This window comes from Squalius cephalus, assembly GCF_949319135.1.
Source record: "Squalius cephalus genome assembly, contig: scaffold_102, whole genome shotgun sequence".
Lineage (NCBI taxonomy): Eukaryota > Metazoa > Chordata > Actinopteri > Cypriniformes > Leuciscidae > Squalius > Squalius cephalus.
Genome location: NW_027645848.1, coordinates 46,309 through 63,115, shown reverse-complemented (window position 1 = coordinate 63,115; position 16,807 = coordinate 46,309). Strand labels below are relative to the sequence as shown.

The 16,807-nt window shown below is 36.8% G+C and overlaps 1 protein-coding gene across 1 annotated transcript in view; it reads left to right on the top strand.

Annotated features, from left to right (window-relative positions):
- LOC307154109 (alpha-2-macroglobulin-like) overlaps positions 1-16,807 on the top strand; it is a 45,443-nt gene that overhangs the window by 8,077 nt on the left and 20,559 nt on the right. The window contains exons 10-20 of the mRNA XM_079898882.1: positions 7-116; positions 207-401; positions 489-725; positions 833-1,045; positions 1,133-1,282; positions 1,527-1,649; positions 1,816-1,873; positions 2,258-2,384; positions 2,596-2,821; positions 2,895-3,021; positions 4,024-4,145. Coding sequence (XP_079755008.1) covers positions 7-116; positions 207-401; positions 489-725; positions 833-1,045; positions 1,133-1,282; positions 1,527-1,649; positions 1,816-1,873; positions 2,258-2,384; positions 2,596-2,821; positions 2,895-3,021; positions 4,024-4,145 — 1,688 coding nt within the window. The remainder of the gene's footprint in view (positions 1-6; positions 117-206; positions 402-488; positions 726-832; positions 1,046-1,132; positions 1,283-1,526; positions 1,650-1,815; positions 1,874-2,257; positions 2,385-2,595; positions 2,822-2,894; positions 3,022-4,023; positions 4,146-16,807) is intronic.

The window sequence follows — 16,807 nt, the reverse complement described above, 5'->3', positions numbered from 1 at the left end:
TTACAGAGATCACCATGACAAAATCTAAATCTGTATCTCTCACTTATGAAATTGGTAAAGTCACATTTACTGACCTGTCCAAAACATATGAACACGGATCAGTTATTGAAGGAAAAGTAAGTCTAAAATCCGTTTGTCTCAGTTTAACACCATTGATGTACGGAATTATTCCTTAACTGATTCCTTCAAAATCTTATTTTCAACAGATAAAACTCTCAAATTTCAAAGGTGCACCAATTCAAAACAAAAAGGTTTATCTTATGGAGTCCATATGGAGTTTTATGGAGTATGGAGAAACTTTGTCCACAAAACTGCTCCTAAATCTCACTACAGACAGCGATGGACTGGCCAACTTCTCTCTTAATACATCCAGTCATTCTAAAAGGCATATTGTTCTAATAGTAAGATATTTTGTGTTCACTTAATTTTCTTTTGTATTGCATGAAGAGTTTAGTTACAGGAGTTATTTCAGATTTTTTGTAATCTAGGCAAGTGTCTATCAAGAGGTCCGTGGTTTTGGACACGACGACACGCCTTACATCATTGCTGATAAAATAACAGTCCATATCATCCAACCTGCCACTCCACGCACCCCATCACGAAGTGAACTGATTATAGAGAATACTGAACAACCATTAAAGTGTGACTCTGAGTTTACTGTCACCATCAAGTATTATTTTGTTGGAGAGACAATTAAAAACTTCAAAACTGACATCGTCTATATGGTGAGAACATGTGCAGTATGTACATTATCACAGAGATGGTTTTGTTTAACAGTATTATTTGGCTGCACTAGTCAGTTTGTTATCTGAGTGTCATCTGTCTGTTTCAGGTCTTGTCCAGAGGAGTAATTGTTCATCATGGATATGAGAAGATTGAAGTGAAGATTTCTGATGGAGCAAGGGGCTCAATGTCGTTCAAACTGTCTATTAGTGCAGATCTGTCTCCTGTAATGCAGATTCTGGCGTACTGTGTTTTTCTGCCCAGTGAAACGGTTGTGGCCAGTAGCAAAGATTTCAACATTGAAAAGTGTTTCAAAAACAAGGTATGCATTGCAGCTTTAGAAATGAGCCTCTTTAAACTGTATTACTGACTCATTTCTAAAATAAATCCTATTCCCTGTATGTCACAGGTATCTCTGCAGTTTTCTCCTGCTAAAGCAGTTCCCGGTGAGAGAAACACTCTCCAGCTCTCAGCTCAGCCTGGTTCACTGTGTGGCCTCAGTGCTGTAGATCAGAGCGTCCTGATCCTGAAGTCAGGAGAACGTCTGGATACTGACAAGGTCTAGATGCTTTAAGATTCAGTGATGAGTAAATGTGTCTCTTCATAGTGGGAAACTACAGTGGGAATCTAATGATAACAGAGTTTACTTATTTCTGCTATGATCCATCAGCTGACATTTTGATTTCAGGAAATCTAGCATTAATCTTCATTCTTTCTCACCAAATTGGAAATACATTTTCGTTGGAAATACATGTATTATTTAGAAATCATACTGATAGTGTGTGAACATGGTCCCGTCACAGATCTTCAACCTGCTGCCAGTGCAATCATGGTCAAATTACCCTAGGACTGTTGAAGATGACGAGTGTCCGTTTAAGCGTTTTTGGATAAACCAAATCCAAAGATTCACTTATGAATCCTTAAAGGTAACAGTTGGATTATATGTGTGGCAGTGCAGTAGATAATGATTGGGAGAGTATATACTGCACATGTGTAAGTAAATGCATAAAAAACCTTCATGATTATACTGACATTTAAAAGTAATTTGTATTTTCATGACTTTTATTGTGGTTCATCATTGCCATTTGGCAGAAAGTGGGATTGAAGATGGCAACAAATTTGTTTGTGGAGCTCCCTCTGTGCGAGATGGGTAGGTACATGTACAGTCCAAGCTGTAATGTTTTAATATGTTTGTGCTTGTTATGAAATATATTTAAAAAAATCAAATATATTCAATTTGTAAAATTTTCACACAATTCCACAATATAGAGATGTGGGGTTAGTGAACTTTGAATCAAGTGATAATATTGGTAAGATAAACTCAACTAAAAAAAACTATATAACTTTTGTTTATAGATCCTAAATTCTAAAACTAAAATTAAACTAAATAAACTGAAACGTGAAAATATGTGTATTAAAATAATGATCTACCTTAAATTTTCTATTTACTTATGACTGGATATGGAATAGATCATTTTGACGTACTCTTCACATACATATCACTTAAAACTATAAAATATCACTTTTTTTCCAGTTTATTACAGTAGAGGGCCTGCGCCTCACCCAAATTTTAGAGAAGAGTTTGAAACACCTGGTTCTCCAGCAGTGACGATTCGAACTGTCTTTCCAGAAACGTGGATCTGGGAACTTGCTGAAGTGGGGTATTTAAAGCATAATCAGTACATTTAACATCATATTTATCTTTAATACATCATATCCACCCTTCTTGCCCACAGGACAGAAAATACCTTGCTTGCATTGCAGATTCTTAATCCAGTTTTTTCATCATCTGTGTGCTGAATATTGTCATTTATTACAGGAAAAATGGCTGAGTCAGAATCAAATATGCCTATTGTTGTAATTCCTCCACAGGGACTCTGGATCAGCTCAGGTTCCTGTCACGGTTCCTGACACCATCACCTCTTGGGAGACGGAGGCCTTCTGCCTGTCCTCTGAAGGTCTGGGTCTGGCTCCTCCTGCTCAGCTGACAGTTTTCCAGCCCTTCTTCCTAGAGCTCTCTCTGCCTTACTCCATCATCCGCGGGGAGATCTTTGAGCTGAAGGCCACTGTCTTCAACTTTCTGTCCAAGTGCATCATGGTGAGATTTCAGACGCAGTATGATGACCAAATCATATAAAATATGCCACTAATCATGTGTGTTTGATTGACAGGTTAAAGTGACTCCAGCTCCTTCCTCAGACTACACTCTCAAAGCCTCCTCTGATGATCAGTATTCATCCTGTCTATGTGCTAATGGAAGAAAAACCTTTAAATGGATCCTCACTCCCTCTGTTCTTGGTGAGTTTTCCAGTCTGAATCAGTAGCCGCCTTTTCATTGCAGATTTGCACAAAACTTTTGCAATGTTTTTTCTACAGTGCAAAATGATGGCGTTTCCGTTTACCGATGTTATGCGACTAAAACGTTATTTTTCCCTCTAACGAATAAGTCATTCCAAAAATCATTGCAACGGATGTTGGTAGTTTTACATATATCGCAGCCACCGCACTAGCCATTGTTTTTAATCGAAGGAGACGTAGACGTGTTATCCAAGCATTATTGGCAAGGGAAGATGTTAATGTAAATGTTAAACATGGAATTTCACCGCGTTTCCATTACCCTTCAAATTGCACGAATTGAAAATGCGAATTGAAAATACACCCATTAAAAAGAGAAAGACCATTTTCCATTGAAAATAAAATGTTTTTATGCTCGCATGAGTGGGTTTTTCAGGCTGTTCGAAAAAGGAATATATTGCTAAATATTTCGCTCCTAAGTATAAGGGGCTTTCCTTGCCATTAAAGCTTGGATAACACGTCTACGTCTCCTTTGATTAAAAATAATGGCTAGTGCAGTGGCTGCGATATACGTAAACCTACCAACATCCGTCACCATGATTTTGGCTTCTCGCAAGATGAAAAAATTATGTTTTAGTCGCATAACATCGGTTAATTTAAACGCCATCAATTTTACAAAAGAAAATATTAGTATTTAGAAAATACCGCAAAAGTTTTGCACAAATCATAATGGAAACGTGGCTACAGAGGAACTGTGAATGATCGTGTGAAGAATAAGTTCAGGTCACCTGTAAATGTGAAAAAACTGTTTCCATTAGTTTGCGAAAAATTCCTTTTTCGAATTGCCTGAAAAACCACCTCATGCGTGCATAAAAATGTTTTTTTCCGAAACGGACGTGTTTACAATGGGAAACTTAATTTGTAATTTTCAATTTGCTCAATTTGAAGGGTAATGGAAACGCGTCTGTTTCTCAGTTGTATATTCACGTATGTCTTGTGTTGTAGGAGTCTTGAATATTACAGTCAGTGCAGAGGCAGAGGCGTCCCAGACTGTGTGTGACAATGAGATTGTGAGCGTCCCGGAGAGAGGACGCATTGACACGGTCACACGAAGTCTGCTCGTACAGGTCAGCACACGTCATCATTTACTTATAGTAGTATATATGCTATGGCATGTGTCAAAATGACTGATGGCTTCCGGTTGTCATTGCCCTTCCGGTTGACCTTCCGGCCTGTATTGTTATGGATTGACCTATTGACCCTCCCTATCCGTCGATCATGTGGTTTTGACAGTTAGTTTTGACCTACTGACCCTGCCCATCCGTCGATCATGAGTTTTTGACAGGTTGGTCTTCCGGTGTCTTTCCGGCATATGTTGTTATGGTTTGCCCTATTGTCCTTGCTAGTCTTTGATCATGTGGTTCTGACAGAAAGTTTGCCCTATTTGTGTGTGTGTGTGTGTGCGCGCGCGTACGTGTGTCTGTGACAGGTTCCGGTAAATTAGCGTGCCGTCATCTTTCTGAATTTATTTCAAAACATAATCGTAAAAGTTTAAATATGATCTTTTAAAATTAAAAGACTGTTTAAATCAAATCTTTAAAGTTTGAATACATTCATATCTTCTATTTATCTTCTAAGAAGACTTATGTATTATTTTTACTAAACAGCGTCTGTTCAAAAACTTTAGATTGTTGAAAAACTGTGCTTGGGCATCTTAGATCTTTTGTCCATACAACATGTTGTCAAAGTTTTGTTGTTGTGTTGTTTTTAAGAAATCCGAGGACTCCACATTGCTCTTATTTAGACTAAGTTGTATCATTTGGAAAATCACTGACACGGCATAAGTAAAGTTGGTCTTGAGCGAATATTTAATTTTACTCGTCTTAATTCAAAGTATAAGTATAAGATCGTATAAGATCATTTTTACTTGCATCTCCCGAACTATCCTTAATCAGTGTGGAAACACACAGGGTGAAACGTAGTCGATTGCCGAGTTCACGCGCCTGATCATAGGTAACTAAACCTATGCGCGTGAACTCGGCAATCGACTACTTTGGACTTCAACCGAAAAACAGGATGTAAACAGGTATTTGCGCTGGCTTAAATAACATCATTTTTATACATATCTTTCACATCTACTGCAGTCAGATTCACTCGTGCTCACTCAGAAGGAATCACTCACATTTTCTGTGCACTTGTAATGACACATCAAGGATGTTAAGAGCCTAAAAGCAGGTTTAGTACTTGCCCCATTGAAGTCAACAGGGTGCAAATTTTAAAAATAGAATAACTCGGTGTAGGCAACACCGATTTTTGTCGTTGTTCTCTGTATTGACAGCACTCCAAATGTACAAAAAAATGAGCTCAATGTTAAAATTGACCGGAGTTCTCCTTTAACATCACCATATATTGTGTTTTCTAACATGATTGTAGTAACTATTGTCCCACCATTCTTCTGGGCAATTGTTAAGTTAAGCTGATTAGGGTTCTGAATTAATGGCTGTCCGAATGATGTAGAAATATTATGCTGTCGTCGTTGTGGAAGGTTGTTAGGCTGTTGATTTGTCATGTTTCCAGAATGTGTTTGAACGCTCAGCGTTTGAACGTCACCATCTGTTATAAAAATTAACAATTAAATACACAACCAAAAACCATGTAAACATTATAGTAAAGCTTATTGAAGATTGAGAAACATATTGACTACTAACAAAGTAAATTATACAACTTTTCCTATGTTTGATATTCTTTTTTCTGATTTTTTTTCACTATGGACTTGATCCTTTTTAATGCTGTTTTCTCTCCATATTTATTCTGTAGTTCCTCTACTGTGTCTTCCAACCTCCCTGTTGTTCTTCTCCAGCTGTGTTAACCAAAGACAAACAGTTAGAAGAATAAAATGTATGTACAATAGCAAAAATAAAGTTGGTCATTAGTTGTTAGGGTTAGATACACCTGTAGACACATTCATACACCCGTTCGCCTGTTTTCATTTAGCATACACCAGAGTTCAAACATTCACTTTTTCAAAGGCCGAATGATTACGCGGTCAAAATTTCTCTTTTTAACATAAGAGTTAAAAAATGTACATGAGTCACGACGCATTGCATTATGCACCTGACCTGCCGGCTGATGAAATATTTATTACATCAAGAAAACATGAATACAACACACTGCACTTGGATGAATACATTTATTAGATTTATTTAATAATATTACCAGTTCCATATTATCTTTATTAAAAAATAAGGCAATAAATGATTTTATTTTTTAAATTTGACTGCATTCTTGCCCATTTCTAAATGTTTACTTTTTGATTTATGAATTATAACAGACTGATGGGAAAAACATTATTTTGCTGTTACTTTATTAAAATTTGTTTTATTATTCAACTATTTCTTTCTTTTTGTTAGTTTTTATTAGTTGTAATTTTATATAAACATTTAACTTTTAAAATAAAGGTTTTACAACAACATCACCATCTTCTGTTATATTTGGGCCTCCATGCTCATCTATTTACAGTATATGATATTGGTGAAGGGGGCCTACATAAATATTTTTTAGGGGACCCCCGTATTCTCTAGCTACGGCCCTGTTCACAGGAGCCGCTGAGAGCGAGTTCCAACTGATAACGGTCATAAAGTGCAAGATAAGGTGCAAGTAGCTAAACTAATCATTTCATATTTGGCAGCTGTTTTTAGAAATGTTAAACAACGACAAAAATAATCAGTCAGACTAATCAACTTTTTTCTAATTTCACCATTTTGAACTTAAAATAGGCCTATATAATACATGTGATTTAATGTGAGAGGAGAAGAAACGCATAACAGCCATTTTCATCATATTAGGCATAAGATTAATAATGAATGTGTACATATTGTGAATTAATTTAATAAACATATTTACCTAACATCCATAGCCTTCAGTAAATTAAGGCTAGACAAAGTTCCTTTTTAACTCTGCCCCCTGCTCTAGTTAGAACTCTGTAGCGCTTAAAAGTGTGGGGCTCAAAAATAAGTGTCATTTGGAACTCTTTTATCAAAAAATATGTTGATCATGATTAAAAACTTCAGTGCCCTTCGAAGGAACCATTTTAGATAGTTTGGCATGCATGGGATTGTGTGTCCATAGGCTGGTGAGAGAGAAATACATTCTACAATGATATAAAAAATATAAAATATGCCTTCATTAAATGCCTATTTTTTATTCTATTCTTTAATCCACACATAAAATAGTTCACTGCCTCACTCCTACACACTGACACACACACACACACACACATCGCATCGTAAGCGCATAATATCACCTGCTCAAGTACTTCTTGATGAGTTTCTTCTGTATTAAACAGCGAATCTTCTCAGTCAGATCGTCGCAAGATCTCAGGAATCCTCTCACACTGCTCGTGTTCACGTGCTCCATCGCTGCACTTTTGTGCGGCTGTGTGTGACTCTAACGATTCAAACTTCCATAAAGCGCACCAAAACAGCAGCGCGGAGATGTGACGCCACGTGTCGAGCGGGCGCTCGTAAAAAGCACATCTTTGTATTTCTTCTGAAACAACCTGTTTTGAAATTGTTTAACAATTTTAACATCACTAGCGCAACACTTATCGTATTGCCGGGTGTGATTGTAATGTTTTGTATGGCGTTTTCTTTATACTCTCCCCCGGATATCTGTTTCCTACAGTTAGCTGTAATGTTAGTGAGCTCTAGGTCTTCTCTTTGTTCATATACGACAGTATTCGCATGAATTAGCTTGATTTGATAAAAATGATGGTTTAAACCATCATCTTCACGTGAGACATTTACATTATATTGTTATTATACCGTCCTAGTTTTTAAATAGCGCTAAAATGTATATTTTATATTTTAACCCTTTATGCGGATATAGAATGCCGCACGAGGTTCTCTGACATATCTTATCGTGTAAAACATCTATGTAGATCTATCTATGTTTTTAAAAATGCCTCGAAACAAGGACGCCTCTTTCTATAAGCGACCCTCAAAATCTGTGCATACAACAAAACACATGTATGTGTACGATGATTTATCAGAAAATTACTTTTGTTTGAAGAAAAACTTAAATCAGCTGGTGCTTGATAACTATCGAAGTTATTAAACACCCATGAATTCGGTAATGATCCGTTTAATGCGATATGGATATCACGTTTTAATCTTAACTCAATACATTTGAATGCGCTAAAGGACTATGAACTTTAATATTTGGTAAAATTAACTAAAGCCTGCGCAAAATGTTTGTACTGGCAGCAGCCATGCTGCTGGGGTTTTGGTCACTCGCCATTCACGATTGAAAGACCTTCCCAGAGATCAACGACGTCGTTGACGATTTCCGTGCAGCGTTTGTCCAGAAGTCTCCCCCTGATTTCTTCTAGCTTAGGGGCGATGAATGGTTTGTCTTTTATTTCGTGCAGAATAGTCCCGACTGTTCCTTGAATCCGATGCGGATGGCACAGCAGTAGCACAGCAGTCTGTGGCTAGCAGAGCTAGAGTAGAGCTAGAGCATGCGATGTCCTGAAATATTTATCATGACAACGACTGGGGTCCGCCCCTGGCCCCAACATAGGTGAATTGTTCGCAACAAACATTTTGCGCAGGCTTTAGTTAATTTTACCAAATATTAAAGTTCATAGTCCTTTAGCGCATTCAAATGTATTGAGTTAAGATTAAAACGTGATATCCATATCACATTAAACGGATCATTACCGAATTCATGGGTGTTTAATAACTTCGATAGTTATCAAGCACCAGCTGATTTAAGTTTTTCTTCAAACAAAAGTAATTTTCTGATAAATCATCATACACATACATGTGTTTTGTTGTATGCACAGATTTTGAGGGTCGCTTATAGAAAGAGGCGTCCTTGTTTCGAGGCATTTTTAAAAACATAGATAGATCTACATAGATGTTTTACACGATAAGATATGTCAGAGAACCTCGTGCGGCATTCTATATCCGCATAAAGGGTTAAAATATAAAATATACATTTTAGCGCTATTTAAAAACTAGGACGGTATAATAACAATATAATGTAAATGTCTCACGTGAAGATGATGGTTTAAACCATCATTTTTATCAAATCAAGCTAATTCATGCGAATACTGTCGTATATGAACAAAGAGAAGACCTAGAGCTCACTAACATTACAGCTAACTGTAGGAAACAGATATCCGGGGGAGAGTATAAAGAAAACGCCATACAAAACATTACAATCACACCCGGCAATACGATAAGTGTTGCGCTAGTGATGTTAAAATTGTTAAACAATTTCAAAACAGGTTGTTTCAGAAGAAATACAAAGATGTGCTTTTTACGAGCGCCGGCTCGACACGTGGCGTCACATCTCCGCGCTGCTGTTTTGGTGCGCTTTATGGAAGTTTGAATCGTTAGAGTCACACACAGCCGCACAAAAGTGCAGCGATGGAGCACGTGAACACGAGCAGTGTGAGAGGATTCCTGAGATCTTGCGACGATCTGACTGAGAAGATTCGCTGTTTAATACAGAAGAAACTCATCAAGAAGTACTTGAGCAGGTGATATTATGCGCTTACGATGCGATGTGTGTGTGTGTGTGTGTGTGTCAGTGTGTAGGAGTGAGGCAGTGAACTATTTTATGTGTGGATTAAAGAATAGAATAAAAAATAGGCATTTAATGAAGGCATATTTTATATTTTTTATATCATTGTAGAATGTATTTCTCTCTCACCAGCCTATGGACACACAATCCCATGCATGCCAAACTATCTAAAATGGTTCCTTCGAAGGGCACTGAAGTTTTTAATCATGATCAACATATTTTTTGATAAAAGAGTTCCAAATGACACTTATTTTTGAGCCCCACACTTTTAAGCGCTACAGAGTTCTAACTAGAGCAGGGGGCAGAGTTAAAAAGGAACTTTGTCTAGCCTTAATCTACTGAAGGCTATGGATGTTAGGTAAATATGTTTATTAAATTAATTCACAATATGTACACATTCATTATTAATCTTATGCCTAATATGATGAAAATGGCTGTTATGCGTTTCTTCTCCTCTCACATTAAATCACATGTATTATATAGGCCTATTTTAAGTTCAAAATGGTGAAATTAGAAAAAAGTTGATTAGTCTGACTGATTATTTTTGTCGTTGTTTAACATTTCTAAAAACAGCTGCCAAATATGAAATGATTAGTTTAGCTACTTGCACCTTATCTTGCACTTTATGACCGTTATCAGTTGGAACTCGCTCTCAGCGGCTCCTGTGAACAGGGCCGTAGCTAGAGAATACGGGGGTCCCCTAAAAAATATTTATGTAGGCCCCCTTCACCAATATCATATACTGTAAATAGATGAGCATGGAGGCCCAAATATAACAGAAGATGGTGATGTTGTTGTAAAACCTTTATTTTAAAAGTTAAATGTTTATATAAAATTACAACTAATAAAAACTAACAAAAAGAAAGAAATAGTTGAATAATAAAACAAATTTTAATAAAGTAACAGCAAAATAATGTTTTTCCCATCAGTCTGTTATAATTCATAAATCAAAAAGTAAACATTTAGAAATGGGCAAGAATGCAGTCAAATTTAAAAAATAAAATCATTTATTGCCTTATTTTTTAATAAAAGATAATATGGAACTGGTAATATTATTAAATAAATCTAATAAATGTATTCATCCAAGTGCAGTGTGTTGTATTCATGTTTTCTTGATGTAATAAATATTTCATCAGCCGGCAGGTCAGGTGCATAATGCAATGCGTCGTGACTCATGTACATTTTTTAACTCTTATGTTAAAAAGAGAAATTTTGACCGCGTAATCATTCGGCCTTTGAAAAAGTGAATGTTTGAACTCTGGTGTATGCTAAATGAAAACAGGCGAACGGGTGTATGAATGTGTCTACAGGTGTATCTAACCCTAACAACTAATGACCAACTTTATTTTTGCTATTGTACATACATTTTATTCTTCTAACTGTTTGTCTTTGGTTAACACAGCTGGAGAAGAACAACAGGGAGGTTGGAAGACACAGTAGAGGAACTACAGAATAAATATGGAGAGAAAACAGCATTAAAAAGGATCAAGTCCATAGTGAAAAAAAATCAGAAAAAAGAATATCAAACATAGGAAAAGTTGTATAATTTACTTTGTTAGTAGTCAATATGTTTCTCAATCTTCAATAAGCTTTACTATAATGTTTACATGGTTTTTGGTTGTGTATTTAATTGTTAATTTTTATAACAGATGGTGACGTTCAAACGCTGAGCGTTCAAACACATTCTGGAAACATGACAAATCAACAGCCTAACAACCTTCCACAACGACGACAGCATAATATTCAGAGGTGGAAGTAACGAATTACAACTACTCACGTTACTGTAATTAAGTAGTTTTTTTGGGTACTTGTACTTTTTTGAGTATATTTTTAAATCTGTAATTTTACTTGTACTCAAGTACATATTAAGCTAAGTAATCTACTTCGCTACTTGTAAAATCACATTTCGTTACTGAGTACAATTTGAATTGATATTCAAATCTTTGAATGGCATTTCGGTAGCCAATAAAAATATTCGATCGTAAACGGACCAATAAAACCCCTGATATTTGGACTGAATGAAAGCCGCCGCAGTCGCAGCAGGTTTGGAAGAGCTGATCATGAAGGAGGCGAGGAGCTCAGAGTGATTAATGGCTGGACTGAAAGTTTGGAGCAACAAACTACATAGTAGTATTGTCAAAATATCTATATTTTACCAGCTGCGCGTTCTCATTCTCTCATCTCAACGACAGCGAGTTTGACACACCCGCCTCCTCTCAGCGCGGGATTGCAGGTAGGCCTATTACGCATAATTTTATTAATACCTGCAAGTTTCTATGGCATATTTTAATGGCAAATGTCACGAACAATATTATAACGCGAGGGCACATTCATGTAATCGCAGAAAACTGGACGCGAGCTCTCAAATATACGAATGAACTGGACTCGGATATTGAGTGTGCGCTCTCGGACTGTGTGTCATATCCATAGACTGTAAAAAAATATGGACGTAGTGTCCGTGACGTCACCCGTAGGTTTCTGAAGAGCATTTTTGAAGCCTAAAGTAGGCGGAGCCGGCCGTCGCCATCTTGGCTTTGCGTCACTCCCGGATAACAGAAAATAGGCAAACAGGCGGGGCGTGAGTGGAGCTGAGGAGCTTGGCTATGGCTATCTGAAATCACCACAGTCTATGGAAATCACCTAGCTCGACGTGATCGAGTTAGCTGATGATGTAAAGCCAATTAAACGTTCCTATTTTTGCCCTTCGAAATATTATAATAGTTAAAAGACATGGCTACAAGTGAGACTGTGTATTACTTCGAGAGTGTTTGTGTATGAAGGTGATTTATGTGCATACATGTCAGTCACTCTTTCATGGTCCGTCAGCGCGGCATCGCTCAAGTTCATAGAGAGCTTATTCAGTCCATTTTAAATTCTGATGTTGGCCGTCTCTCAAATGGGTTATGGTTTAACCGTTAAACCATAGATATATTGCCTTTGAAGTGCAAGTAAATGCCCTAGAAAATCCGCGCTCATTCATGTGCATTTATTGCACGGACGGAGAAAGCGCCGACGCCTGCATGATTTCATCTGACGGTAACTTACATAAGCATATTATAATCAATCTGTTCCGTGAGAGCAGAACGAACGAGCATTTATTGACGTTTTAAATTTGAAAACCCCAAAAAGCAACGAAATTGCCAGACATCCATTAGTGCATGTTCACAAAGGAAAACAACTTAAATACAGCTCTGGTTTTTCTCTCGAACGATAACGACGGAATCCAAAGACGTGGGCTTTGTAACGTTACCCAAGTATTAAATTACTAATACTATAAAATAATAATCCCGAAAAAAAGCACAAACACTGCAGAGATGGCAAGTTCAGCAGCTAACATTGCTGAGGTGAAGTGACGGCTAGTAACAGCAGACAAACAGCTAGCACTGACAGCGGCAATCCATCTGTCACTCAAGTAGCTTGGCCACACCCTTAAATTTAAATATTAATCAACTAAACGGACGAGTTATAAAATAATTCACCCCCCTCACAGTTGTTATGAAGGGCAAAATGAGCTGTATAGACCAAATCCACATACAGACACCAGGCTTTAAACACGTTTTTTTCTGCTGTAAAATTTGGCATTTTAACATGGAGGAGATACAGATTTGACTCACTTCTGACAACAGCCTCAAGCGGCCAGTCAACGAATTGCAGTTTAACTCACTTCCGTGTTGGTTTCAAGAGAGAGACGGGGAGGTTGCCGCTTGGTCATATCATGTGCAATCGCGAATCTCTCCAAGTGGTTCTCACTGCAGACTCAAATGACGTCCAGCTCCAATCTCTCCATGCTCTTGAATTAAACGCTGTCAAAAGTTATGAAAAATCTAGTCTTTTTGCAAATTAAATTCAGTTTGAATTGAAATCAAGCTTCCTTGTGCTGTGTGTGAGCTAGACAAATACACTGAGTGAGTAAATATTAGATTATTGTAATGGTTATTGATCAATGTTTAAATATGTAAACAAAAGCCTAAATTAAAATCTCACCTTATAAAGTGGACGTGTCTCTTCAGAAGACTTGAATTAAACTTTTCCATTCAAATAGATTACTGTTACAATGAGTGTTGTGCTTTTCAATGCTTGAAAATAATGATTGCCTTGACAAAATGGATGGACAAAAATGTAGATATTAAAATATTTAGTATGTAGTAGTTTTCCCGATGGTATTAAAAATTATAGGCTAGGCCTACTGAATATTGACATATTTCAAGGTGTCATATTGAAGTTAGAAATTCCAGTATCCACTAATTAATGTCCTTTGACAATAAGGTAAAAACGTGTTAAAAGTAGCTATTTTCTACATAAATCTATGATTTTGTTGAATATTTTTATTGGTAATGCATTAACTATCGCCAGCTAAAAAGTAATTAGTAACTAGTACTCTGAGTAGTTTTTGAGAAGAGTAATTTGTACTTTTACTTAATTACTTTTTTGACACCAGTACTTTTACTTGTAATTGAGTATTATTTCAGCAATGTAACGGTACTTGTACTTGAGTACAAATTTTCAGTACTCTTTCCACCTCTGATAATATTTCTACATCATTCGGACAGCCATTAATTCAGAACCCTAATCAGCTTAACTTAACAATTGCCCAGAAGAATGGTGGGACAATAGTTACTACAATCATGTTAGAAAACACAATATATGGTGATGTTAAAGGAGAACTCCGGTCAATTTTAACATTGAGCTCATTTTTTTGTACATTTGGAGTGCTGTCAATACAGAGAACAACGACAAAAATCGGTGTTGCCTACACCGAGTTATTCTATTTTTAAAATTTGCACCCTGTTGACTTCAATGGGGCAAGTACTAAACCTGCTTTTAGGCTCTTAACATCCTTGATGTGTCATTACAAGTGCAAGATTGCCGAGTTCACGCGCATAGGTTTAGTTACCTATGATCACGCGCGTGAACTCGGCAATCGCCTACTTTGGACTTCAACCGAAAAACAGGATGTAAACAGGTATTTGCACTGGCTTAAATAACATCATTTTTATACATATCTTTCACATCTACTGCAGTCAGATTCACTCGTGTTCACTCAGAAGGAATCACTCACATTTTCTGTGCACTTGTAATGACACATCAAGGATGTTAAGAGGCTAAAAGCAGGTTTAGTACTTGCCCCATTGAAGTCAACAGGGTGCAAATTTTAAAAATAGAATAACTCGGTGTAGGCAACACTGATTTTTGTCGTTGTTCTCTGTATTGACAGCACTCCAAATGTACAAACAAATGAGCTCAATGTTAAAATTGACCGGAGTTCTCCTTTAACATCAGTGCGGTGAGTGTCTGATAATTTAAGAAACAGTTGCTTAGTTAAGAAATGATTTGTGTATGTTATATATATTTATTTATGTGTATTTTTGTTTTGTTTTTTAAAGTTAGTCCATAGGGTGTGGAACTTTGCACAACTATTTACACACATACTGTTTTTGACACATAGTGATTGTGAACATTCCTTTTTTTTTTTTTTTAAATAATACATCTCTTTCATTTTGTGCCAGATGTTAAAAGATAAAGGTATTAGTTAATAACAATTAAAAACTTTAAATCAACATGAAGCCATAATATTAATCAATACAATATGGTTAAATTACAGTACAATGACTTACATAATATTTTATTTTATTTTATTTACAAAGTTGTGCGTCGTGAGTGAGACCTCGCAAAGATTACACCAATATTAGATTTCTTGTTGCGTGGTTGCACTATATGCCAGAAGCTTAGTCATCAACATCTAAACTAAACATTATCATGGTATTTTAAAACATCGTTTTTTTTCGTTTTTTTTTCTGATTTTCATTTTTCAGGTCGATATTTGTAGAAATAAGCAAAATACATTTATAAAAACAAGTTAATGGCCTTGTGTCAGAACACAACAGGTCTTTTTATTGTAACTTTGAAAAGTGTAATACAGTATTTGATTTTTACAAATACCTAAACCAATGGGCCTAAGCCGTTGACCCCTGAAGTTATGACTTCTGAAGGCCTCTCATGTGTAGATTCGCTCGTTGAAAATTTTTTATTTTATTAGCTAAAATCATTGTCTGTATTCATAAAATATGTCCTCATGGGTGTAAAATGACCTCTGCCAATGATCTGTCGTTCCGCCATCTTGAAACACTATAATACCAGAGAGGGACAAAAAGCGCTAGCCTAACTCAACATGTTTCATCATCAACACTACTATAGTCAACAACCAAATTATGCCTTAAAAACGTTTTAAAGTCCATCTTTCAAGTTGAAGATCCCTGTGAATGAACGTGTAGATAAATAGTGTAGGAACTCGATTTGCGTGAAGAAATTAATCATAAATGTGCATGAAAAAAGTTTTTAAAAAGAAAGTGTGAGTAAAATTACTTCCGCTGTCAAAAACGCTCTGATCGGAAGTGACGCAACGGCCGGTAAATCTCATCTCTTCGTAATGGAGTCAGACAGTGAAGAGGTTGCAGTAGGGGTTAATGTAAACTCTTACGATGGGCCATTGCCGTATAATTATGAGCCACCTAGGCAAGAGAGGGGTCAGGCAGAGTTAAGGGGAAGGGTAAATGGACAGAGGAGAGAGATAGAGTTGTGGTGTGAGGAGAATCGGTGGAGAATTGGGCAGGTGTCTTGGTGAGTGACCACAGGCTATAGCTAATTGTGGCTAACGTTGTCTCCATGTTTATCACATTGCATCTTTAATAAATCATATTTTGCAATATTGCTGTCGACTTTGTTGTTTTTCAAGCATCCATGTAGATTGTCACCATATGCAACATGTGTCTTAAAATGTTGAGTTTAGATCCCAGATTCTAATGAATGCTGTAGGCTATAACGTTAGCTTACATCTGTGACGGTCAGCTAGTCTGGACAGGGATGGAAAAGCTGTGCATTTCTGCACAACATAGTTTATCGTGACATTTTGTAGAAATTGCTAGCTGATTTTTTTAATCAGTAGCTGCTTTCAGACCTAGGTGTCCGCATGTTCTGCTTCTGCAGATGTCAAGCGTTTGGGCCGTATATCTGAACAACATAACCGGCCAGCTGGAATTCCGAACTTAGCCGGCTGTTATACTATTCCCCTCCTAGTATTTCCGACGGACATTATGTAAATGAGCTCGCATGTACTGCGGAGTACATGTATGAAAGCAGTTAGTGTTCCGGTTAGGACGGGAATATGCTGTTCATGTAAATATAGTCATTGTTACAAGGA